The sequence below is a fragment of the Oryctolagus cuniculus genome, chromosome 15 (assembly GCF_964237555.1).
Source record: "Oryctolagus cuniculus chromosome 15, mOryCun1.1, whole genome shotgun sequence".
Lineage (NCBI taxonomy): Eukaryota > Metazoa > Chordata > Mammalia > Lagomorpha > Leporidae > Oryctolagus > Oryctolagus cuniculus.
In genome coordinates, this window is record NC_091446.1 from 76,423,858 (window position 1) to 76,450,288 (window position 26,431).

The 26,431-nt window shown below is 46.6% G+C and overlaps 1 protein-coding gene across 1 annotated transcript in view; it reads left to right on the top strand.

Moving 5' to 3' along the window:
* Positions 1-26,431, top strand: part of LOC100350278 (glutamate receptor ionotropic, delta-1) — a 328,379-nt gene that overhangs the window by 56,455 nt on the left and 245,493 nt on the right. The window contains exons 3-4 of the mRNA XM_070057980.1: positions 4,319-4,480; positions 5,894-6,013. Of these exons, the coding sequence (XP_069914081.1) occupies positions 4,319-4,480; positions 5,894-6,013 (282 nt within the window). The remainder of the gene's footprint in view (positions 1-4,318; positions 4,481-5,893; positions 6,014-26,431) is intronic.

Here is a 26,431-nt window from a genome sequence, read left to right on the forward strand (position 1 = left end):
TGGCAGTGTGAGTCATACTGTATCATAAAGAGTGAGAGGGGAACTGGACTTACAAGCTGGCATATGTCTCTGGAGTGGCCAAGTGAACCAGCCAGCTCTCTCCTCACTTAGCACAGAGCCCACAGGCTCCCAGAAAGACCCTTGCCCCTTTCCTCTTCCCCTGACTTCACTCCTGGTGTCTCTGACTTGGTTCTAAGTCTTGCTTTGCAGTCAAAGCCCTTGGCCTTGACACTTTGACTTCTCTTTTGGTTTTCAACTTGACTCTGACCTGGGAAGAGGCACGTTTCCCTCCTCTCACTTTGTGCAGCACTGTTCCCAGGTGGTCCTATCCCTGGCTCTCATTCTCATGGGCTGAGGTTTAACTAGACAGTATCTGCCCTGTCTGGCTGATCTTTGCTCATGAGCTATATGCTGTGTCTTATCTGAGATGGGAAGGAGGGAGGCAAGACTCCTTCAGGCCAGGCTCCTTTCTCTCCCTGTGGTCCATGACCCCAGCCTAAGCTGTTGACTCTTTGTGACAGGTGATGAGTGAGTATTCTTGCAGCTGGGGCCCTCTCTCCTTCAAGACCACCCCTACTGTCTTGGGGGCTTGGTATGACCAAGCTCTGACACTGTATTCATCCACCTGCCCTAAGGAAAGCCTTAAGTTTACCAGGCTATGGAGAGGGTCTAGAGAGCCATTCTCCCATCTTCTCTTGATCTCATCCCCACAGCAGCTTTTCCCCAGACAACCGGATTGTGAAGGCAATGCCATCCCCACCTGCTGCATCTCCACCAGTGAACCATAAGCCAAAGTCAGAATGCACAAAGTAGGTTACCTAAGTGATGATGCTGAGGTTGGGGGCCAAAGGCAGATCCACAGATCAACACTGACTCTTAGCTTCTGCCCAAGGCAGGGACAAATATGGAGACAGTGTATTACCAGGAGAAGGAGAAGGAGAAGGAGAAGGAGAAGGAGAAGGAGAAGGAGAAGGGGTGAGTAGAGTAGATAGAAAAAGTTCCAATGAGGAGCTAGAAGGCTTTTCAAGTAGGCTCTGATGAGAAGCTAATTGCTGTTTCGGAAAAGGAGTCTTCCACCCAAGTCAAAGTTTGAGGCAGTCAATCTTTTCTTCTTCCTGTCTGTTTTGTATATTTTTGTTGTTGTGAAATACAGTTAGTGTGTGTCTTCTAAGCAGGAGGTCAGACCATCCATCTGTCTGTCCATCCATCCATCCACCCACCTACTCACATATCTATATATCTACCTATATCTATCTATTCATCCATCCCTCTATCATTCTCTCATCTATTTACCTACCTATCTGGTTATTCATCCATCCACTCACCCACCCATCCACTCACATTTTTGTCCTTCCATCCATCCATCCATCCATCCATCCATCCAGTTATCCATGTATCTGTCTATTTGTCTATATCTAGTTAGCTATCCATTTATTCATCCATCCACTCACCCAGCTGTCCACCCACACACCCATCCATCCACTGTTCCTGCATTATGTGTATCTTCCATGAATTCATTCGTCAAATGCATGTTAAGCACTCGCCATGTTCCTTGGTTGGTGCTGGATTCTAGAGACAGCCCTTAGGGAACTCAACAATTGATGAGGTAAGCACATTCATGAACTGACAGTGCAGAATGCATGCGCAGAAGAGGGTGTGCTCAGGGAGATCTGGGGGTGGTGGTGAGCAGGGTCTATCTGTCCTTGGAAAAGAGCATTGCTCCAGCCTGCTCCTCTGAGCTGGAATGCATTCATTCTTTACAGCAGACACACTTGTGGGAGGACTGAGGGCTTCCTCTGGCCTTTCTTAGTCATATTCTGCATTCATACATTTGCTGAGTACCTTAATTCACTGTGGCTAGAAGTGCTGGAGGGGAAAAGGTACCTTATGTTGGGTGTTTGTCTGGGCCACAGCAGAGGTGCTATGAGTCCTGCCCTCAGTGCGTGAATGGGGGTGTGAGTGGGTCGAAAGGTCTGGGCTGGATAAATAGTCCTCGCAGTGAGTGGGTGCCTGCGAGATCCGCGTATATCTTGAGAACAGACATCTTCACTTTGTCAAGGACTCTCAGCATTGAGTTATTCTTTGGGAGAAAAGAAAACCAAAGCCACCTCTTAGTGGTTCGTATTCCCTTCTACTGAAAGCTCCATTCTGCTTGTGTTCCAGAGAGGGAAGGCAGCTGTGCATCAGTGGGGGCTCCCAAGCACTGGGAGGAGCGGGGAGGGGCAGGGCACGGGCCATCCCTGCTCCCTGAGGCGAATGAGTCTCCCACCCTAAGGGGGCCAGGACATGATTCTGTCATGATGCAGACAGGGAGTGGGTGCCTGTTGGTGGGAACACTTCCTCTCTGTTGTTAGTTGACACCTGACAAGGATGAGCCCAGTCACTGCTTTTGCTGCTTCCCATGTTTCGGTGAGCTGTGGTCAGTCACCCAGGCAAGATCTGGCCACCTCCTGAGCATCGACCCACCCTCCACCCACTTCTCACACTTGCAGCAGGCACAGCAAGAGCACAGGACAGTGACAGATGGGACACAGCTCTTTAGCCATGTCCTGCCCATGAGGAGACTTCCAGGGAAAGCGGTCGGCTCTGCTTGGATGTGCCCCTGTGGAAATGGCTCTGGAGGGCTAGCATGAGCGACTGGATGGACAGGGCAGAGCCCATGTGTCTGATGTCCTGTGCCCCGTCCTGTGCTCCCCCCCCCACCCTGACTGCAGCTTCAGTTGTGGGGGATGAGTTCCACCACCACGTTCTTGCCTGCAGCATCCAGAGTAAGACGCGTGGGGATGGAAGTGTAGGCAGAGACGGAGGCATGGAGATGTAGGGGGCAAGGGAACACATTGAGGAAGGAGAGGTGGGAGCAGAAGGGGAGACTTCTTGTATTCCAAGGAGCGTATTTGATCTTCCCAGGCCTCCTATGAGGCTGACATAGTCTCCTGTTTCTATCCGGTGGGTTTTGTTTTCCTGAAATATTTTTAGCAGGCTCCTTGCTGCTCAGGTGTTCAGAGACTGGTCCCTGTGACCCACTTAGCTGGCCATTGTCTATGCAACAGTTAGAAACAAGGGGCCCTAACCTGACCGTGGGTGGACGTTAACTCTCCCAGGCCACTCCCTCCTCCTCCGATGCCTCCTTGAGGGCTGAGATGGCGTGAAGGTGACATCTGGGAACAAGTGCGCCCTCCTCCTTGCTAGGCTCTTGCTGAGCCATGAACAGGCAGGTGTAGGCCTTCCTACCCCTCCAGACAGGAGTCTTCCGTTACAGTCACCCCCGGGTGCACAGGAGGGTTGCTCTGCAAGCATTGTTCCAGCTTCTCCTCCTCAGCCCATCCTGAGACCAGAGTGGTCTTTTTTTTAAGATTTATTTATTTATTTATTTGAAAAGCAGAGTTACACAGAGGGAGGGAGAGACAGAAAAAGAGAGAGAGAGAGATTGTCCATCCACTGGCTCACTCCCCAAATGGCTGCAATGGCCAGGGTTGGGCCCAGCCAAAGTCAGGAGCCCAGAGCTGCTTCTGGGGTTCCAGAATGGTCTTTTCTGAGGCCAGGTTGATCACCAGCTGTTTGGGCACAGACCCACCAGTGGCGACCTTCTTCCTGAAGTCACCTTATTAGTCCTCAGCACACAGCCCCCACCCCCATGGCTCTGCCTGGCCCTGGCCCTGCCTGCCTGAGGATCCTGCCCATCCCTTCTGCTCTACCTGTTGACAGTCTTGATCTTGAACTGCCTTCAGTTCCTCTGACCCAGAGTTTGACCAACTGAGGCCATGGGGGTGCACCCAGCACACAGGCCATTTTGATAAATAGCATCTTATTACACATGGCTGTGCTTACCCCTTCATGTCTTATCCAGGATGCTGTCAGGTTACTAACAATAGAGTTGAGTGATTACAACAGAGACAGTAGCACCCAAGTCTTTACTACCTGGTTCTTTAATGGAAACTTTGGTAGATGCTGTCCTAAGTGGCCCTGCCCCTTTGCACCTTGATGCAAATGCTGGGCCCTCTTTATACTGCTCATCCCTCATCACCTGAGCAGGTCATTTGCCCAGGTGCATGTCTCAGTCATGGTGCTCATCTTGCTGGTCTCCCTCAGGTTGTACAAATCCACCTCCCACTCTCCTACCTGATGCAGGGATAAGCCTTATCCTACTCAGCATCTCAGCACCTGCCTGGGCTGTCGAATGAACACCTGGAAGCCACACCTCAGTGCTGGGGACCGTATCTTAGGGTCGGTGTCCTGCACCACCCCAGCTTTCTGCTGGTTTCTCCCCATCTCTGGGAACGCATGAGCCGAAGGCATTTCATTTCCTCTGTCTTTGCAGATCTCCAACCTCTACCTGTATGACAGTGTTCTGATGCTGGCCAACGCCTTTCACAGGAAGTTGGAGGACCGGAAGTGGCACAGCATGGCGAGTCTCAACTGCATACGGAAGTCCACCAAGCCGTGGAACGGAGGGAGGTCCATGCTGGACACCATCAAAAAGGTGTGTGCATGGGGACATCTTTCCAGACCAAGGTGGGAGCCAGGGCCACTCCTCATACCCCCAAGTCTTTGCCCGTCCTGCAGCCGGCCTGAAGCTGGGCCCTCTGGGTGGCTATCCCAGGAGGGGCCTTCCCAGGCCTTTCTTCTGATCAGTCCTTCTATTGTAGCATTTGAAGGCTGGTTGAGCTGGGGCCCATGGATAGTGTTGTTCTTATTATTATCTCCATGCTAACATGAGGAGTTTGGGCTTCAGGGAGATGCAGGAGCTTGCCAAGGTTATGGGTAAGCAGACTCTGAAGGCAGCTCTCTGTGCCCTGCCTGTCAGACACCCCTCCACACAGGCTGCCTCTCTACATAGGAGAGGTAGTTTCACTGGGCCCTGCCATAGGTCCTTGGTGTATGTGCGTGCGTGTGTGTGTGTGTGTGTGTCCTCTACGCTAGTGAAATGCCCCATGTGCTGGAGCCTGGATATAAAGTGAACTCAGAAATCCATGCAAGACGTGTTTGAGTGAATTGGCTTTCCGAGGCTTCAGAGGAGCATTTAGGGAAATCCATAGTGTTTGGAGTTTTTGTTCACCATATACTGTGTGTGGTTTCAGTAGCAGAGAGCAGGTTCTGATGTTGGTTTGAATCTACTACAGCCCATAGCAGAGCCCAGGCCTCTTCCTGGGCCAGCGCAATCTCTGGAACTCTCCAGGCTCACAGAAGGGAGGCTGCTGAAGCCCCCTCCCCAGGCTTGAGAAGAGAAGAGGCCTGCCCCAGCTCACTAAACCACCACTGCCTGATACCGCTTTGGGAGCAAAGGCAAGGGGGGCAGTTCATGACAGCCAGGCTGTGTCAGACACTGGGTTTTGGATGTGGTTTCTCCTTCAGTTCCCACAGGCTCTATCATGTGAGCCTGACTGACTTCAGCCTGGAGCGGGCAGATGGACAATGACTTGGCCAACGTGGCCCAGGTGGCAATGCCTGGTGGTCTAGAGCTGGGCTTTCCCTTCCCACACTCATGCTTCTGACCTGTGGGCTCTTGGTCCTCACCCCCAAGGTCCTGACCTGTGGGTTCTTGTTGCCCTGTGACTTCCTCTTGCAAAATGGAGTCCATGGATCAGGTTGCAAGAAAGTATTAACACTCAGGAAAGTCAGGACTCAAGCTGTCAGTCCTGCACAGTGCTTGGCTCATAGCGGGGTCTTCTCACATATGACAACGTGAACAACATGAAGACGAGTCTTTGGGGATGTCCCCTGCAAGCAGGTGGCCTGGGAAGTACTGATTCTGTTCCATGGCCCAGGTCTGCAAAAAACTCTGTTCTTGTTACAGGCTGCCCTCCTCCAGGCCCTGTCTTGGTGGCTGCATTCTTTGTGCTTCCTAACCTTTGAGACTGCCCACCCTTCAGTGATCTGTCCTTGTCTCCTGCAGGGCCACATCACTGGACTCACAGGGGTGATGGAGTTTCGCGAGGACAGCTCGAATCCCTACGTCCAGTTTGAAATCCTGGGCACGACCTATAGTGAGACATTTGGCAAAGACATGCGCAAGGTAAGCTAGAGGCTCCCTGCCTCCCAATCTTCCTACTGCAGTACCATCGGAGACAGTGACAGCTGTGTGGGCCCTGCGTCCCCAGCAAGTAGGAGCTGGAACAGAAATCCCCTCTGCCACTCATGGTATTGAGGCTGGCGTTATGGGGCATCCTGGAGAGGAAGCAGAGATATTTCTAAATAAACAGCATTGCTCATGCACTCTCTGAGTACAGCAAGGGCCCCTGGTAGCAACTAGGCCCTGCTCCCTGAACCAGTAGGGCCGCCTGGAAGCTGGAAGGGGCAGTGTGATTCCCCAGTGTGGTGGAATCAGCACAGAGTGGATAGTGAGTATGAATCATGGCTGAAGCAGGAGACGGAGGTTACAGCAAGAGCTTCCTCCAGATCCAAGGATGAGACAGGGCCACAGATGGAACACTGGACAGCAAGGAGGGTGGGAGGTGGGAGTGCTGGAGCCATGAGGAAGTGAGGAATGGGCTCGCTGAGTAACTCAGGTGAGGCCCGGCTCTAACTGGATGCTGATGCAGGTGGCAGACTGGGCAGTGTGAAATGTTGCCTCTTGTTTTTCCTCTTGGAGCTGAAGGACAGTTTGTTCAGTATCAACAATATCATTAAGTGGCCTTTTAACTCAGAGTGGGGACCCTCCCCCACATCCCAGAGGGGAGGACTGTAATGCCAAAGTCAGTAAGATCGGGGACCAGCAGGTCCACATGGCAAGCAAGGGGCTGGGATAATCATCCAAACATTGACATCAGATGGGCTGGTCACTCTCACGGCAAGCCATTGTGGACCCATAGTTCTGTACAGGTGGGAGCTGTGGCTGCCACCCCAGGGCCTGGCCAATGCAGCTGGCTTGGATGCAGGAGGACCATATGTGTGTCAGGGCTAGAGACAGAGTGTTCATGGTCTAAATGGCCCACAGGGATTCCAGCTTCTCAGGAAAGAATGAAAACATTCACTGGTTGACACACGTGCAGGCACAGGGTCATGTAGTCCCACACTCATGCTCTCTTTGTCTCTCTGTCTCTCTCTCTCTCACACACACACATACACACACACACATTTCTACACCCTTGGGAGGATGATATCTTCACTAATGGCAATACCTGGGAGATGTAAGCTTGAAAGCAATGAGCTCCCAGCAGGGACTGGAGATGCTCATCAAGAGCCCCATAGCCTGGCCTCCTGGCTTGGCCAGGGGCAGTGGAGGAGCAGGCAAGGGTTAAGTGACATTGGGTATTGAGAGTCCAGTTGGGAGACTTCCTTGGTTTGCTCCTGGAGGACCAGGGCCAAAGGAGGAGTGTATGGAGCTGGTGAGAGCTGTAGAGCAAAAAGAGTGTGCAAGGCTCATCGGTGATGTCAGAGGCAGGGGACTGGCTCCCAAGGGAGGGGCTGGAATCACCAGGCCCCTGTGTGATGGGGCAGGTGGGGAACACCCAGCTCATCATGTACCGGAAGACAGAGTTGTAGGTTGATCGTGTAAGTGCTAGGAGGTTCAGTAATTGGCTGTGGTACAAATGCTGACACACAAGGGTCAATGACATTTCAGAACTCAGCACTGCACGGGTGGCATCATCGTGGGGGTTGATGACTACCCAGTAACATCCTGGAGGGCCAGGGGTCCTACTCTGTTAGTGGAAGTCTGGGTTGGCCTGTGATGCCTTCTAGGGATGCCCAAAGCTTGCAGCTCGGGCTGTGGGCTGCAGATGGGTGTCAGCATTGGACAGAGTCATGACTGCAAGAGAAATCAGCTTGCAATGGGACTCCCACCTGGTCAAGGGAAGCCAGTGCAGAGAGGAGTTCTGTCCACCACTGAGGAGAGTAAGGAGCTTGCAGAGTGCAGCACCCTGCTGAAGTGACCATTCCCATCCGCCACGGTACATGGGCACTGCCTGCATCCCTGAGTGTTCCTCCAGGGTTAGGGACAATCAGGCCTTGCCCACTGGCTCCTTCCCTGCTGCCCACCTGCTTCATGAAGCTCGGCTTTAACTGCAAGGTTCCCATGGATGTTGGCTGGGGTGGGGTGGGGTGGGGGAGTTTCCTTTGCCTCATTTCTGACACCCAAGCCCCTTGCCTAGCCCCAGACTGCCCACTCCAGGTGCCTGAGAAGGGCAGCTGCAGTGGCCTCCACTTCCTGTCTCAGGTGTCTGGGCCTTCCTTGTTGCCAAGGCAACAGTCCTCAAAACCCCCGAAGCCAATAGGAGCCAGAATCTCCAGTTTGAGGAGCTTCTGAGCAGGAGGTCTGTGTGTGATTGAGTTGCAATGGAAGCTGATTTTCAAGAGGGTTTTATTTTAAATGTCTTCTTTTGTCATTTTAAAATCTGCCCTTAATAACTGCATATCCCGCTTGTTATCTGTGTGCCTGTCAGCTTATGGCTGTGAAGGAGAAGTTATCTGGGAAGCAGGGCATGGGATTTGCCATAGCCAATGTTTGTGATTCAGGCCCAGGATGCATCGAGAACTGGGTAGGGGGTGTGGTTCAGGATCAAGCAAGGGAGGGGATTCGGATGGGGCTGGGGGAGCATCACAGGCATGGGACAGGCTTTCAAGGTGGGGCTGAGCTGGGGTTCCTGGTGGAGGATGCTGGGAAATTGGTGTGACTTAAAGGATGCTCCTGTAAGAGATAGCAGCTGAGGATGAGTGGCAGATCTGGGGGTAGGGTTAGAGTGCTGAGTACAAAAAGGCAGTGCCGAGATCAGCTATGGAGGAGCCCCCTGTGAAGTGGCCCCTGATGCAGAGCTGCTCGAAGGCCCCATGTTCCGACTGCTGAGTGCTGCCCTGCGGGCCAGGGTCAAGAGTGCTGCACAGAGATGATGCAGATCCCGTGCAGAAACTGAACAAGAACCATGGGAAATGCAACCAAACGAACACCAAGGAGTTTCTTTAAAATTCATGTAAAGAGGAATCATCTCGCTTGGGGAACAAATGGATATTTTCTCAAAGTAAGTGCCCTGGAGGGGCCCTCGGGGAGGGTGAGTCACCCAGACATTTTAGATGAAGTGGCACCGGGAAGTTGTGGGTTACTCAGCCCTCTCATGGGCGGAAAGGCGTGTGTGATCGTCTTTCGATGCAGGGTGCTGGGCAAATGCTAATTAAATGATTGCATCCAGGAAATGCGTTCTTGTGGAGGGAGTGCCAGATGGCAAAACCAAAGGTCAGTGTCGCTGGCTTGCTGGGGAGCTCCAGGAACAGTGGTAGTGGTCTCAGGGTTGTACTTGGAGCTGCCCGGCACAAGCCTGCCACCAGGGCAGGATTTGCAGCAGAGTCACTTCTGGCTCTCGAAGGCGTTCTCCGGCATCCATCCTGCCAAGGGTGTGCGCCTTCCTCTGGGACACTCATGTTCTCAGAAGTGTGATGAGCGCTCCAGGACTTTCCACTCCCTTTGAGCAGACAGCAATCCCCAGAGGAGGGTCCTGTGAGGTTGCCCATGCAAACGTCCTTCACACGCGACATGAGCTGGGACAGATCTGTGGTAGTGGAGTCCTCAAAGAGGGAGGAGTCTCAGCAGCTGTTTGGTGCTGGACAGGAGAGTGGAGCAGGAGCTACTGTGCGCCCACTGTGTATAAAAGTCCGTTAGATGTGTGCTGTCTCATTGGCTCAGGGGCCTTTGTGTCGCTGCTGGGCCTGCCTCTTCTGAGATTCTGCAGCCACACTCCTCTCTGAACCTTCCTCAGATGGAAGATGCAGGTGCCGTGAGCTGCTTATGGAATGGAGGGGTCTGTGAGTCAGCGTGATGACCCTGGGCAGCACTTGGAACCCACAGGGCCCTCACTAAACCTCTCAACCCCAGACTGCCAGAGCAGAGACACTCAGGTAGGCCCTAGAACCAAGCCTTCTGCTTTACAGGGCCTTGGGCTTGAACTTCTCCCCACACCAAGTGCAAAAGCCCACTTCATGCAGCCCTGACAGGCACAGCTGGGATCACCAAGCCCTGTGCTGGGCCAGAGCCCCCAGGCCTTCCACACCTGGAAACAGGTGCCTACGGCTCATGAAAACTGAGGGCTGAGGGATCCGGGGAGCCTCAGCCTGGTGGGATTTTATTTTCACGACTGTTTTGCTATTGGGATGATCCGCAGAAGAACAGTTGTCCTTTAATGCCCAAGCAGACTTGCCTGGATTGAGACTCCATTAACAGTCCTGAGGAAACATGTTTGTATGACCCTTTTCTGCCCTAATGACACCAGCTTGGGAGACCCATTCCATTCCCCAAACACAAGGTCCCCGGTTCAGTAAAACCCTGGGAAAATTGCCAGCTGCCTTCAGGCCTCTTGAGTTTGATTTCCCGCGAGGCAGCCACCTGACTGTGGGTGCAGCAGAAGACAGTGGGTCTCCTGGGGCCAGAGAGGGGGAAACAGGCAGCAGGAGTACCCAGATCACCTGTGCATTTGCTTTCTGTCTCGTGTCCAGAATGAATGCCAGCCTGGTGTGGCAGGAGAGACCACGGCTGCTTTTTGCTCCTTTTTATGGAGGATCGAGATGGTACTGAGAGAGGCCGAGGAAGTATTTAGTCCGGGACGTGCCTGCTTTTCTCTAGCTCTACAAAATTTGGCCAAGCAGGGACTCACGAGAACCTGCATATACTAAACAGTCCTGGAAGCACATGTGTAGTGGTTGCAGGGAACCCCGAGGCTCCTGCCACAGTTGTCTCCGTCCCCAGCATCTCCATGGTTTTCTGCACAACTCCCTTTGGGAACCTGAGGCACAGAGACTGAAAAGACCCAATTATGCAATTATGCAGTGCTAGGAGCATGTGGCCATGCTGGGGCTGGAAGGCAGACTTCCTGTGAGTGTGTGTGTGTATGTGTGTGTGTGTAGCACAGCAGCCCAAGCATCCTTTCTGAATTCGAGATGGTGTCTCACTCCCCTAGCCCACTTTCCACAGTCTCTTCCACTTTCCTGGCAGCCAGCCAGCCTTGGGGCACCACGGTCCCCACCCATTGGCCCCACAGCCTGCTGAATTCTTGAATTCTATTGCTGCCCTTGGCTCAGCCTCTCCATTCCAGCAAATTACCTAGGGCAACGAGAAAGCTGCATTCTCCTTTGCTAGTTGAAGATGCCTCTCCGGTCTTCTCTGTCGCTTTTGATTCTTCATGAAAGTTGGTTTTGGACAGGAACCAAATGCCCAACTTGATGTCATGTCCCCAGGTGGGCCTTGTGGCTGCGGATTATTCTCCAAGTCCTAATTGCTTATCATGCGGTGATTGCCACGCCATAGGACCCCGGTCCTCCCTGGCCTTTGGAAGTGCGTCATTAACATGCTCTCCCAGACCTGCCACTGTGTGTTACAACTCATCCCCACCCTGGCGGGTGCAGAAGTTCCACGCCATGAGGCCAGGTTGCCCTGCACAGGGCAGGCTGTCTTTGGTAGTGACGCTTCGCCTTGTGGCTGCAGGCGACCGGCAGTGCCTGAGGGGTGCAGTGTCTCTATTAAGCTGCTCCCAGAGAGACCCCTGGCTGTGCACAGTGAGTTGCACAGGACTCATAAACTTCAGTCTCCTCATGGATTAACATTCTCGCAGCGTATTCCCCGAGTAAAATGTCAGCCATTTGGAACCCTTGCGCAAGAACTGCTTTTGACAGAGCTGAGCAGCAAAACAAACAGGGCTACATCTTCAGAGGGAGGGCAGGAAGCAAAGATGCAATGGAGTATTTCATTCTGAGGATCATTTCATCCGGGCATGCTCATTTCCAGTCGAATGTTTGGAAAATACAGATAAATGAAAAGAAGAATATAAACGTCAGTTCTAATCTCTCAACCAAGAAATAAATTCTGCATGCATTCCTGGTGCATTTTATGTCTTCTCCCCACCGTACCTGCAGAGAGATCTGTATATTTATCCAGTTGCTATTTATCGAACACACATTTTGTATGCAGACTTTCCCACTTAAGGCTATATTGGGAGTATTTCCTCATTTCTTTAACTATTCTCTACAGCGATGAGTTTTTAGTGGAAGTGCATTACTCAACTTACAGGGAAACGTCCTTTATTTTAGCTTCCTATGTGATGAATATCTTGGCATATCACTCCAGAATAGTGCCATAATGGAATACCAAATATATAAAATCTTAATTACATCTATATTTATTTTATTTTATAAGAAGTAGAATTGCCAAACCAAGGATAATAATTCTGTTGATGCACTTGATACATATTTTCAAATTGATTATAGAAAAGAGGGAAAGAGAGAGACATTTTCCACCCACTGGTTCACTCCTCAAATGGCCACAATAGCCAGGCTGAAGCCAGGGGCCTGGAAATCCATCTGGGTTTCTCATGTGAGTGGCAGGGAACCCCATACTTGGACTGTACTCTGCTGTTTTCCCAGGTGCATTAGCAAGTAGTGAGATCAGAAGTGGAGCAGCTGGGACTAGAACCAGCACTTGGATATGGGATGCAGGTGTTGTAAGCAGCACCTTTATCCTCTGAGCCACAATGCACCAGGCTCATTAATTTTCATATCCACTTATAGTATACAGAGATAATTATTACGGTTGGTGCTCAGAAAACTGATTGACAGATTAAAAATGTTTGCTAATTTGTAGCAGTATGTAGAAAAAGCTAATGAAGTTGCATTGCTTGTGACATTGTACCTAAAAATACAGTCATTGGCCATTTGTGAATTATAGTGTAATCTACATCCTTTGCATGTTGATATTGGGGATGAAATTTTTCTTGTCAGTGCATATAGCTTTCATTTCAGAATAGAATTGATAGTTGTGTCAAATAGTCTGTTGTTGTACATTATTTGCCCTTGAATTAGGAACAGTATTTTCTCATAAAGGCATTTAAATTTTGATAGGGTCCAGTACTTAGTTGAAGTATTTGTAATGTTTTTCCACGTTTGCATTTTTAGGACATCTTTTTTATAATTTCTGCTTTACTTTGTTTTTTTAAAGATGTTTTTATTAATGACATCTAATATTTTTAAGTGATAAAGATTTAATAACCATGTAACTTGAGAATTAAAATCATATAAGACACATCAACAGCTGAAAATGAATAACAAAAACAGAGTGTATACTAAAAATGAAAAATTTTTCTAAACACCATGGTAGGTCATGCCTCTATTTTGTTATTCTTCTCATCTGGAAACAAAATAACAATCCTACTTTTCTTAATTCTTCTTGCGCAAGTATTTGGCATAGCTGGTCATAACTTGATTGTGTGATTGTTTCTCATCCCTTTAGTTTTTTTTTTCATGTTTCTATATATATATATACACATCTAAGAGTATTTACCCATGCTTTCTTCCAGTTATTCCTATGGTTTTATCTTTTAGTGAAATCTTCCATCGACCTATAATTGTGACACAATGACTTAGCTTGGATGTTGTGTACCAGACAGTTGCTACCCTGTTTATTTACACAGTACATCCTCTTTGCCCCACTGGCTTGAACATCACATTTTGTCCCATGGTGACTAATTTTTGCATAATCTTAGTCTTGGTGCTTTACACTCTTATTTATTTTTCTCCCAGCGTAAATTTGCTTCATTCTTGCCTATCTTTAGAATGTGTCTATCTGCAGCAATGTCCTGACCTCCCTCAGGTGGCTGAAACACTAAGGCTTGGAGCTTGGGTAGCTTCAGGGACAGCCAGTAAAGATGCTCATCTACCAGCTCAAGGGCCCAGGGCATCTTGTAACCTCCCGATTTCAGGAGAGCTGTGGCAGGTGCAACGGCCATACCCAGGAAGACAGTAGCAAGTGGCAGGAGTGAGGTGGCTGTTTTCTGTGTGTCTGTTTTGTCAGCGAAGGGTCTGTCCCAGGGAGTTGGCTGTGGCTTAGCCTTTCTATGTCATGGGCCTCTTGTGATTGAAGTTTCAGACTCAGATGAACACATAGCAATGGCAAAACTCCTCTCTCAGCTCATGCGACACATGTGCCCCATTTAGGACATGGATAAGGGATCATTTTGTACTTAAAAGGGTATTTCAAAGTTTGCAGAAAATAGGATTAAAAGATAAGTTGTTGGGAAAACTTTTGAAATCTGTGCATACAAGGGTCTTTCAGAAGTAGAAATGTGTATTATGGAAACTTATGCACAAATCTCAAAACTTTTGTGCCCAAACTTATTCTTTTTTAAGATTAAGAAAATTTGGGGCCAGTGTTGTGGCACAATGGGTTAAGCCACTGCCTGTGATGCCAGCATCCCATATAAACCATGTTCCAGTCTAAGATGCTCTGTTTCAATCAGCTCCCTACTAATGCATCTGGTAGCCAGTGGAAGATGGCCCAAGTGGATGGGTCCCTGACACCATCATAGGAGATCCAGATAGAGTTTCAGGCTCCTGGCTTCAGCTTGGCCCAACCAAGCCAGTTGCAGCCATTTGGGGAGTGAACCAGTGGATGGAATCTCTGTCTCTCTCTCCTATCTTTGTAACTCTGCCTTTGAAACAAACAAAATAAATATTTTAAAAAAGAAACATATTCTCTTGGGCCTGTGGTGCAGTGAGCTAAGCCTCCGCCTGTAGCGCTAGCATCCCGTATGAGTGCTGGTTTGTGTCCCGGCTGCTCCTCTTCTGATCCAGCTCTCTTCCGTGGCCTGAGAAAAGCAGTGAAAGATGGTTCAAATTCTTGGGTCCCTGTGCCTGTGTGGGAGATCCAGAAGAAGCTCCTGGCTCCTGGCTTCGGATCAGCCCAGCTCCCACTGTTGTGGGCATTTGGGGAGTGAACCAACAAATGGAAGACCTTTCTCTTTGTCTTTCCCTAAATCTTAAGAGAGAGAGAGAGAGAGAGAGAGAGAGAGAGAGAGAGAAGAAAATTGTCTTGAATCCTGCTTTGCTAAATTTGTAAGAATGGGTATTATATTTAGTCAAAGGCTATTTTGTATCGATCAAGATACTGTTATTTATATTTTTATTCCCCTTAGTGTGATAAATAATGTTGATCAAGATTTTTCCTTTTTGATTCTGCTCATTTCTATTTTTTGTATAAATTCCACACAATAGTCTTTTGATTAATATCCTATAATAAGTTCTAATATTTGCTAAGGTTGAGACCTTCTAATTTTTCTTCCTTTTCAGAATACTATTTTTTAAATTTAACTTCTATTTTGAGATTAACACAGTTCATATGTATTTGTAATAAATAATGCAGAGGGACATAGTATATCTTCTACTCAGTCTCCCCCTCTGACAACATCTTATGGTACTATTGAACAATAACACAACAGGGATACTGACATTAATAACAGTGCAGGAATCTGTGACAGAGCCACATTTCCCCAGTGTTATTCATGTGTGTCACTGTGTGTGCATTTCGTTCCACTCATCATGTGTAAGTGGAGGTAGCCACCAACACAGTCAAGACACAAACTAGTTATTGAAAAGGTCCTCAAATTGCTCTCACTTAAAAAAAATAGTTGAAAGGCAGATTCATACAGAGAGAAAAAGAGAAAGAGTTAGAGAGGGAGAGAGGGAGAGAGAGAGAGAGCACTTCTATCTACTAGTTCACTTCCTAAATGGCTGAAATGGCCATGGCTGGACCAGGAAGAAGCCACACACCAGGAGCTTTATCTGGGTCTCTCACATGGGTGCAGGGCCCCAAGCACTTGGACCACCTTCTACTGCTTTCCTAGGTGCATTTGCAGGGAGCTGAGTCAAAGGTGGGGCAGCCAGTACTAGAACAGGTAGCCATAGGGATCTTGGCATTGCAGGCAGCGGTTTAACCCTCTACACCACAATGCCTGGCCCTCATACTGCTCTCTTATACCCACACCTACTTCTTTCATGTCTCCCTGCCCTGCTGAGACAGTGGTCTGTTTTATTCTCCACATCTATAATTTTGTCATTTAAGAAAAGTTACATAAATTGAATCATATAGTAGTGTACTTCTGTGACTTTTTTCTACTCTGCATAATTTCCTAGAGATGAATTGAAATTGTTGCATGCATCAATAGTTTCTCCCATTTATTGATGAGTAGTGTTTTATACAATGGATGTTTTACTGTTTCCTCAACCATTCACCCACTGAAGGATACCAGGATGCTTTGAAGTTTCAGACTATTATAAATAAAATTTCCTAGAATATTTGTGTACAAGGTTTCTGGGAAAAATGCCCAAGAGTGAAATTGCTGAGTCATATGCATATTTAGTTTAAAAAAAAAAAACAAATATTGGACTGGAATTGTGGTATAGCCGGTTAAGCCCTTGCTTGCAGCACTGGCATCCCATATGGGTGCCAGTTCCTGTCCCAGCTGCTCCACTTCCTACCCATCTCCATGCTAATGGGCCTGGGAGGGCAGTGAAAGATGGCCCAAGTATTTGTACCCCTGTACCCATGTGGGCGATCTCAATGAAGCTCCTGATTCCTGGTGTTGGCCTGGCCCAACCCTGGTTTTTGCAGCCATTTGGGGAGTGAATCAGCAGATGAGACATCTCTCTCTCTGTCTCTGTCTCCCTCTCTCCCTTTCTCTCTCTCTCTCTGTGTGTGTGTGTGTGTGTGTGTCCCTCTGTCTCTGTAACTCTGCCTTTCAAATAAATAGGTAAATCTTAAAAAAAAAAAAAAAACCTGACAGTTTCCCAGAATAGCTGCATCATCTTATACTCCAGTTTCATAAGAGATCATTTCTTCACATCCTCAACAGCATATGGTGTTAGCACTATTTTTATTTTAATTATTATGCATGGATATCCTATAATGGTTTTAATTTGAACTTCCCTAATGACCAATAATGTTCAGCATTTTTCATGTGCTTATTTGCCATCTGGATTTCTTCTTCAGGGAAATTTCTGTCAAATTTTTTTTGCCTATATTTCTAATTGGATTGCTTACATTTTACAGATGAGTTTTGAAAGTTCTTATTCTTGATAGCAGTCTTTCATTGGATCTGTGGTTTGCAAATATTCCATTGCATGCTATCGTTGTCTTCACTCTCTGTTAAGGATTCTTGAGAAGGTCAGGTTTTAAATTTGGGTGAAGTTCAGCTTCTCAGTTCTTCCTTTTATAGATTCTGCTTTTTGTGTGAAGTCTCAGAATTCTGCCTATTCACACATCCCAAATATTTTGCCTTGTCTTTTTCTGAAAGTTTTATGTATTCACATTTTACATTTAAATCTACAATGCATTTTGATTTAATTAGCTCATAAACTATAAAGTTTGAATTTTTTTTGCCTGTGGATATATAATTGCTTCATGGTTATTTATTTGAAAAATACTCATAAGAGCCGGTGCTGTGGCACAGAAGGTTAGTGCCCTGGCCTGAAGTGCCGGCATCCCATATGGGCGCTGGTTTGAGTCTCGGCTGCTCTGCTTCCTGTCCAGCTCTCTGCTATGGCCTGGGATAGCAGTAGAAGATGGCCAAAGTCCTTGGGCCCCTGAACCCACATGGGAGACTCATAAGAAGCTCCTGGCTCCTGGCTTCAGATCAGCACAGCTCTGGCCATTGCGTCCATCTGAGGAGTGAACCAACTGATGGGAAACCTCTCTCTCTCTCTGCCTCTCCTCGCTCTGTGTAACTTTCAAATAAATAAGTAAATCTTAAAAAAAAAAAAAAAGAAAAGAAAAGTACTCATCCTCCAGGGAATTAACTTTGGACCTTCATCATCCATCATTTGGATGTATTTGTGACTATTTATTTCTAGGTTCCCTAGTCTGCCCATTAATCAGTGTGCCTGTCCTCAGTCAGTACCACACCATCTTCAACACCTTTTAATGCATTGTTGTATTGTATTTGCCAATACATGATTCCAGAAGTTTCCCTTGTAAGTTCAGAGGAGTACAGGAATGTAGTATTACTTTACTGTATATATTTCTCTGGTTTTGGCTTTAGGGCAGTGCTGGCCTCATAAAATATATTGAAATTTTCCTTTGTCTTCCATCTTTGGAAGAGATTGTGTAAATTGATTTTACTTCCTTAAATGTTTGATAGAATTTTCCAGTGAAATCAATAAGGCTTGGAGATTTTTTTTTCCCTTGGGGCTTCTAAATTACAGATCCACTTCTTTCATGGTTAATGGTCTATTCAGATTATCCACTTGGTCATGGTTGACTTTTTGTTGTTTGTGAGTCTTAAGGAATTAATCCATTTTTTTCAACTTGTCACATTTATGAGCATGAAGTTGTTTGTATTATTCTCTTTTATTTTTTCAGTAGTTACATTATCATAATAATTTCTTCTGTGTCATTTCTGACATTGGCAATTTGCCTCTTCTTTATTATTGATTTAGTTATTTATGCCTAGGGTTTACCAATTTTATTAAATATGTTGATAAACCAGCCTTGTGTTTTACTCTTTCCATGTGAGCTTTTACTGCTCTAAAGTTTCTTATCAGAACAGTTTTAACTGCATTGCATATACTTTGATAGGTTACAGATCATTTTTATTCAGTTCTGTGTATTTTCTAAAGCTTTTCCTTTGAGACTTCCTGCTTTATTCATGGACTATTTAAAGGGAGAGAACAATCCAACATGGAAATTGGGATACACAGCAGACTCATAGAATGGTAGATGTCCTAAACAGCACTCTGGCCTCAGAATCAGCCCTTAAGTCATTCAGGTTTGGATTAAGAGCCCATGGGAGTATTTTAGGCATGGAAAGCCAAGACACTTTGGCAAAAAAGATTACCTAAATGAAAGATCTCTGCGAGTGAGATCCCAGTAGAAGTAACGGGCCATCACAGAAGGAGGTACCTTTCTCTGAAGGGAGGAGAGAACTTCCACTTTGACTATGACCTTGTCTAAATAAGATCAGAGTCCATGAACTCAAAAGGCTTCCATAGCCTTGTCAACTCATGACTAGAGCCTAGGGAGATTACTGACGCCATAAATATGAGTGTCAAATTGTTAAGTCAACAACAGGAGTCACTGTGCACTTACTCCTCATGTAGGATCTCTGTTCTTAGTGTGTTGTCCAATGTGAATTAATGCTATAACTAGTACTGAAACAGTATTTTACACTTTATGTTCTGTGTGGGTGCAAACTGATTAAATCTTTACTGAATATATACTAAATTGATCTTCTGTATATAAAGATAATTGAAAAATGAATCTTGATGTGAATGGAATGGGAAAGGGAGCGGGAGAGGGGAGTGTTGTGATTGGGAGGGAAATTATGGGGGGGAAAAGCCATTGTAATCCATAAACTGTACTTTGAAAATTTATATTCATTAAATAAAAGTTAAAAAAAATAAAGTGTGTTATTAATTTCCACTTTTTGAGATTTTCCTCTTGTCTCTCATTATTTACTTTTAGTCCAATTCCACTATGAGCACAGACTATATGTATCCACTCCTTTAAATTTTTTGAGTTTTTTTTTGTGGTCTGGAACATGGCCTATCATGGTGACTATCCAGTGAACACTTTCTACTAATGTTGGGGGAGTGGTCAGTATTTGTCAATTAGGTATTCCTGTTTGAGTGTTTTCAGTATCCGTGTTGATCTTCTGTTAATTCTGTCAGATTACTTGGGGCTGTTCAAGCCGGGCTGGAGTTGAAGCATTGTGTATTTCTCTTCTCATCTGTAGCTATTTTTGTTTCAGGTCTTTTGAGGATCTATTATTTGGTGCATTACATTACATTTCAAATCATTATGTCTTCCTGATTGGTTGTTCTTTTTATTTTTTATTTTGCTTTTTTTTTCTTTTTGACAGGCAGAGTCAGACAGTGAGAGAGAGAGACAGAGAGAGAGTTATAAACAGTGAGAGAGAGAGACAGAAAGGTCTTCCTTCCTTTTGTTCACTCCCCCAATGGCCGCCATGGCCGGCGCTGCACCGATCCGAAGCCAGGAGCCAGGTGCTTTCTTCCAGTCCCCCATGCAGATGCAGGGACCCAAGCACTTGGGCCATCCTTCCACTGCCCTCCTGGGCCACAGCAGAGAGCTGGACTGGAAGAGGAGCAACCGGGACTAGTACCCTGCACCCCAACCAGGACTAGAACCCGGGGTGCTGGCGCCGCAGGCAGAGGATTAGCCAAGTGAGCCACGACGCTGGCCAGGTTGTTCTTTTAACATTATGTAATGTCCCTCTATCTCTGGTAATTTTATTTATCTGATAACATATGGCCACTGATAGTTTAAAAAAATAATGTTTATATGGTATATGTTTTCATTCTTTGACTTCAAATGGTCTATGAAGTGAGTTTCTTGCAAACAATATTTAGTTCTGTCTTTAAAATAACCCACCCTGCCAATCTCTGCATTTATTGGTTGTATTTGCATTATTAAAATGTAAGGCAATTGTTGCCTTAGCATTCAAGTAAGTTCTAAACAACGATTGTATTGTTTCCTCTATATTTAATTTCTCTGTTTCTCTTCTTACCTTCCTTGGGTTACCTGCATATATATATATATATATATATATATATATATATATATTTACACACACACACACACACACACATATATATATATATTTGTGGGAGGTAAAATAGCAAGGTTTATTAGGGTGGGGACATCTGTAAAGACGGATGGGCACCTCCCCATACAGGACCTGAGAGAGAGTGCCCAGTCGCTTGGACTGGGTGGGGGTAGTGAGGTTACATGGATGAGTGGAGAGATTACACCTGGCCACACCAGGCGGGTGACTCAGCAAAGAGACAGAGGGCTGAGCCAGCAGTCCAGTTGAGGTGGGGGGGGGGCGGGGGCGTTAAGGAGATGGGTCTCCCTTCCCCACCTGTTCCTCTTGGAACAAAGGGCTTTTTGGATGCAAATGTTAAGAAACTTCTCCCTGAGTTTTGCAAATGTTAAGAAGCTTCTCCCTGAGTTTTCTCTGGAAGGTCTGAAACAAAGGACTTTATGGATGCAAATGTTATCAGACAGGAGGAAGGGAGCAGGGTGTTTGAGATGTAGATACTGGGCTGCACCTGGGAGATTGTGGAAGATTTGTAAGGCAGAAGGGGTGGGGACCTCCACCTGGCAGGTTATCAGGTAGAAGGGGGCAGGGCAGGATGTGAATACCTGGCTGCCCCTGAAACACCATCAGGATGACTTTGAGATGCAGCATGTGTGTGACATAGATGTCTTCTCTTTAGGCCTTTATGTCACACACACATAAGCTCATAACTGACTTCCTACCTAACATTCCCCCCTCAAGAGGTAATACCCAAAATTCTTCTTTGGGATTATGGATGGAGTTCCGTTTTCTGTTCTTCAAAGCTGGCATATGGGCATTGGGGGGGTTTGGGTATTTCCTCTTGCTATTTGTCTTATGGTGTGCAACAGTGGCCTTGGAAAGACTGTGCTGCTCGGTCCAGAGGTCGTCCAATGGAATGGGCTGGAAGCCTTGTCTGACGACAATTTGGAGTTCAACAGCTTTTATTCTGTTAGAGACAAAATGAACAGGGCATTAAAAACACACGGTGCAAAGAGAAGCATCAAGATTACAGAAGTTATTGGGCCAAGGAGAGGAAATAGCCAGGATTTCCGTGATCAGATGTCAGGCCAGAAATCCCAGCCCTGCTTGGCCTGGTCCTGGAGCTGTTTGGCTTTGTCCAGGAAAAGTACGAATTTGGATTTGTACCTGTCTAGTCTGATTGACCCAGAGACAACATTCTTCCTGGAACATGGCATAGACACCCCCCAGAACAGCAGTTAGCATGTCCAATATTTCTTTCTTTCATAACCTTTTGTGACTTCCACACACCCTCTTCAACTTACTTGAAACATTCCATCATTTCCATTCCAGTCTAGAGTAAACTAGCCATCAGGATTCTTACAAACCATGTCCTTTCCTTATTTAAAAAGCTCTTTCCTTTTTAATCCTTTTTACCAACAACACTCTTTCCCTCTAAACCTCTTACCGAGCACACATTTCTATACTTCTGATGTTTTCCATAGAGCCTGGTTGGCTCTTTCTACCTTACCGGAAGACTGAGGTCTCCATGCAGAGTGAAGGTGCCTTACAAATCCCTTGTGTGATCTAGAGCTCTGTTTAAGGCAATCAGTTCTGCTAACTGAGCAAAAGTTCCTGGGGGCAGAGCACGTAACTCTTGCATACCCTGAGAAGCAGGTCCTGTCTGACAAAACTGTTTCCATCTATGAACAAACTTCATCTGCGTTAGTCAGGGGGCTGTCTTTTAGGTCCCTTCTTCTGGCATAGATCAAGTCTATAGTCTCAGCACAGGAGTGGAGGGGACCACTTTCCCCTGGAACTGGCATTAAAGTAGCTGGGTTTAGAGTAGAGCAATGCCTTATTTTTACCTGAGGATTTTTTAGAAGGAGGACCTGATATTTCAGTATTCTACTATTTGTGAGCCAGCGAGAGCCCTTTTGCTCTAATAGAGAATTTATTTGATGTGGGGTATAAAGGGCGATATCTTGTCCCACTGTAATTCTAGATACCTCCTCTGTCAGCAAGGCAGCTGCTGCCATTGTCTTTAGGCAGAGAGGCCATCTTGTGCAACCATGTCTAAGGTTTTAGAAAAGTATCCCACAGGTTGCTTAACAGGTCCCAGATCCTGAGTTAACCCTCCTAAGGTGACTCCCTGCCTCCCAGTGATGTACAGCTGGGAGGGTCTCTCTGGATTTGGCAGTCCTAGCACAGGGACTTTAGTCATAGCATCCTTTAGCTGAGCAAAGGCTGTGGTTTGCTCTTTTCCCCAAAGGAGGGGGCTCTGCTTTGGCTCCCTGTCAAGAGCCTGGTTTAGGAACTGTGCTGTTTCCCTGTATCTAGGAACCTGATAGAGAAAACTGGGAGTGCCTGAAGTTTGCAGAAGTAGGAATTTGCTGCATGGCCCATATCCTCTCTGGGGCAGGTTTTCTCTCCCCAGGGGTGAGGATAAGGGTTAAATAATTAACACTCTAATGGACTAGCTATGCGTTGCTTTCCTCTGGATATCTAGTAGCTAGTTTTGCTAGGAAGTTAAGCCAATGTACAAGACTAGAGTCTCAGGCTGGGAAAGGAGACAAACTAACAAATCATTTACATTTAACCATCTATATTATGGACTATTGTGCACCCCCCTCAAGAGATAGGCCCTTTAAGTCCTCAGTGAGGACCTGTCCAAATAGGTGCAGGACTATCTGAGTTAGCTGTTACTGAAAGCCCTGTTTTTAGGAACTGGCAGGGAGGGCTTTCTAAGCTTAATACTATTGGATAGACTTTTAAGGCCTGGCTGGGTGTGTGAAGCCCAGACCTATCCATGAGGTGCTGGAAGAGAATTGAAAGGGATGCAAATCTCCTTTAAGGGAGGCACCCTGTTGACTTACATTACATGGCTGGACTAGGAGGAGAGCTGAATAGGAGGCTGATAGAAATAGGCAAGTTGCGTTTCACTGACCCTAGGCCATCCCCTCAATAGCAGTGGCTGGAGCTGGAAGCTGGGCAGAGGCTGGGCAGAGCCAAAAGCTTTTTAGCTCAGGGCCATAAGGTCTGCGGTTCTGAACCAGGAGTCCTTCGACACCCAGGGCAGTTCCGTGTCCAGTGGCCTTGCTCTTGGCAGAGCTGACAGAAGGCAGTTGCTGTCATGACAACTGCTTGCCCAATGCCCTGGCTCCTTATATCAGCAAGTTTGGGGTGCACTGGCCTTGCTGGGTCTCCTTGACGGCAAATCACCATGTAAAGCAGCCATTGATTGGCCTGTTGCCTATCCTTTGCTGCTAGCTTGCTCCTCATTCTCCTGGTCTCTAATAAAGTAGACCAAGGAGGCAGCCTCTATGATGCCAGTCAAGGGGGTTACCTGCATATTTTAAGGACTTGACTTTTTTCTTTTTACAGTGTTTCTTCACGTACATCTTGTATAATTTTCTTAGTGGTTGCTCTGGGTATTACAGTATGCATACATGATATTTCAGAATGTTTGTGGAAAATGGAAGTAGAATACAAATTTATTTTGGTTTAAACAATTTTGAAATCCATGCAATTTTTTCCATAAACATTTTCCATGAACCTTGTGAATACACCTCACATGTGACTTATCACAATCTTGATATCAACATTTTTTACCATTTTGAATTAAGTTTGGAAATATCAACATCTTGAGTATCAGATCACAATCTCTGTTCATCAAACAGAACGTGTAAAACACTCAAGGAGGAAGATGACACACGCTTGTGTTTCTACTCTTTCTGAGTTCCTGATGTCCCAGTAATCCTTCTGCTACCATTTCCTTTCTGCTGAATGAACTTTCTTCTTAGCCAGTCTCAAAGGATCGTTTGCCAGCCACCAGTGTGGTTAGTCTTCCTTCATCTGAGAATGTCTTTATGTCCCTTTCATCTCAGAAGGATAGCTTTGCCAGACATAGAATTGTGGTTGTGCATTCTTTTCTTTCAACACTCTACTCTGCTGTTTTCTAACGGGTCTTCATAGTTTCAGTTTGGGAATCTACTGCCAATTAAATTGATGTCCCTTTAGGTAGTTCCTGCTTGGATGCTTTCAGTATCTCTTTCTGTCTTTTGCTATCAGAAGTTTCATTGTGATTTGTCTCCGTGTGGATTTCCTGGAGCTTATCCTACTTAGGGTTCCTGTCTTCTTGAATCTGTAGATTTTTATATCTCACTGAATGTGCTAAGTTGTCAACCACTATGTATTCAAGTAGTCTTTCAGGTGACTGTAGCTTCTCCTACCAGTCTTCCAGTGGAAAGAATGGTGGCTGTTAGATCATTTCCTGTTGTTCCAGAGGTCTGAGACTCTTTATTTCTTGTCACTCTGTTTTCTCTGTTGCTCATAAGGGGTAAAGGTCATTGATCCATTATCCAGTTTACTGATTCTGTCCTCAATCATCTAAACTCTGACTGATTCCATCCAGGGAATTCTCCATTTTTTTTTTACAGTATTTGTTCAGGCCCATGGTTTCCATTTGTTTCTATTTTATACTTTTTCATTCTTTGCTGAGATTTTCTACATTTTTCATTGGTCTCAGGAGAATTTGTCATTTTCATGATGACTTATTTTAAATGCACATCAGATCTTTCAAACAACCTGGCCCATCTTGTTTTTAGCATCATTTGACTGTTACCTCTCACCCAAGTTGTGATTCTCCTTGTTCTTGGGATGATGGGTGATTTTTAATTGTATCCTGAACATTGTGGTAATGGTATTAGAGGACTGGGTTCCAGTTACGCCTTTTGTTTTCGTAGTGAGTCCTGGTCTGTGTGGCCGACTTTCGTTCTGCTGTGCTTTCAGTGCCTGCTGAATTGTAAACACTGGGATGACTTAGTGGTGCTATTTGGATCTGCGTAGTTGGCCTGTTCTGTTGGAGGCCCCCACTGCTCCCTGCTGCTGCTTCCCGAGGAGCAGGCTGGACCACCTGGAACTCTCAGTTTACAGAAAGAAGTGTGTTGTCCATGAGGATGAAGAGTGCTGTGCAGGTGGGACAGCTGTGGCCAGACCACCCTGCCCCTATAAGGAAGGAGACCGTTCCCTTGACAGGAGCCTGGGTGTGTCATCATCCCCCACACCTCTGCCACCTCTCAGTGCAGAAGGAACCACTCAGGCCTGTGGGGATGAAGAGGTTTCATGGACAAGAGCTGTGCACTTGGGGTGAACTAGCCCTTGTTCCTGCCCAGTGTTTGTGGGGAGTAGGAGTATGGTCTTGGGTCCCAATGACAAAGGGGATGTCTGGGCTATGAGGCTGTGGCTGTGAGATCCCCTCTCCAGTGCTGCCCAGCTGCCTGGCCTCTGCTAGGTAAGGGGAGTCCTGGGCTGGTGTGGAAGGAGGGTGCTTCCAGGGCTGGCCCATTTGCTCTTGGCAAAGCTCCGAAGTTATCACCCTCCTGGAAATGGCCTGGTTGGTAGAGAACATGAGCCTGCCGGGGCTACCTTCTGTTGCTGTGTCGGGATTTGGAAAATTCTAGCCCAAGTTGCACTTTTCTGTCGACTGAGGAACTTAACATAACCTGCCCCTAAATTTTTTCTTCAGTGCTGGATCGCTCTGCTGGTTTGCCTTCTTCTTTCCGCCCTTCAGAGTTCTCTTTGGGTTGCCTGTTGCGTTATTTCTGGGGTTTATAGCTGTGCTTAGCAGGAGGAACAGGGAGAAATGAGTCTATCCCATCTCACTCAGAGGCTCTCACGTTGATGGGTTTTTGATAGCTAAGCCATTTGTCATTACTCACATTATGCTTGGCCATAACTTCTTATCCTTGTTATCTGTCACTGGGTGTGATTTACTAATGCCTTGGTGACAATTTCTTTACATTCATGGAGAGTTTTGTAGTTTTCCTCTGTGGTGATGGCCTTGTCTGATGTCAGTGTCACAATTATTGAGGCCTGAGGCTTGGAGAATGAGATAGAAAGTGTTTTCTTGTCTGTTTCTGGAAGAGTTTGTGTGCATGAGTACAACTTCTTTCTTATAAAGTTTGGGAGAACTCACTAGTGGAGCAGACCCAGGTTGAACATCACCCATACACACACACGTCAGTATGGGTTTGCTTTATAGTGAAGTGTACATATCTACCCAGGAACACAGACTATGCTAGTGTGTAAATTTAGGTTTTAAATTGTTTCTTGAGTCAGTTTTGTTGTAATTTTGCAAGGAATCTATCAAT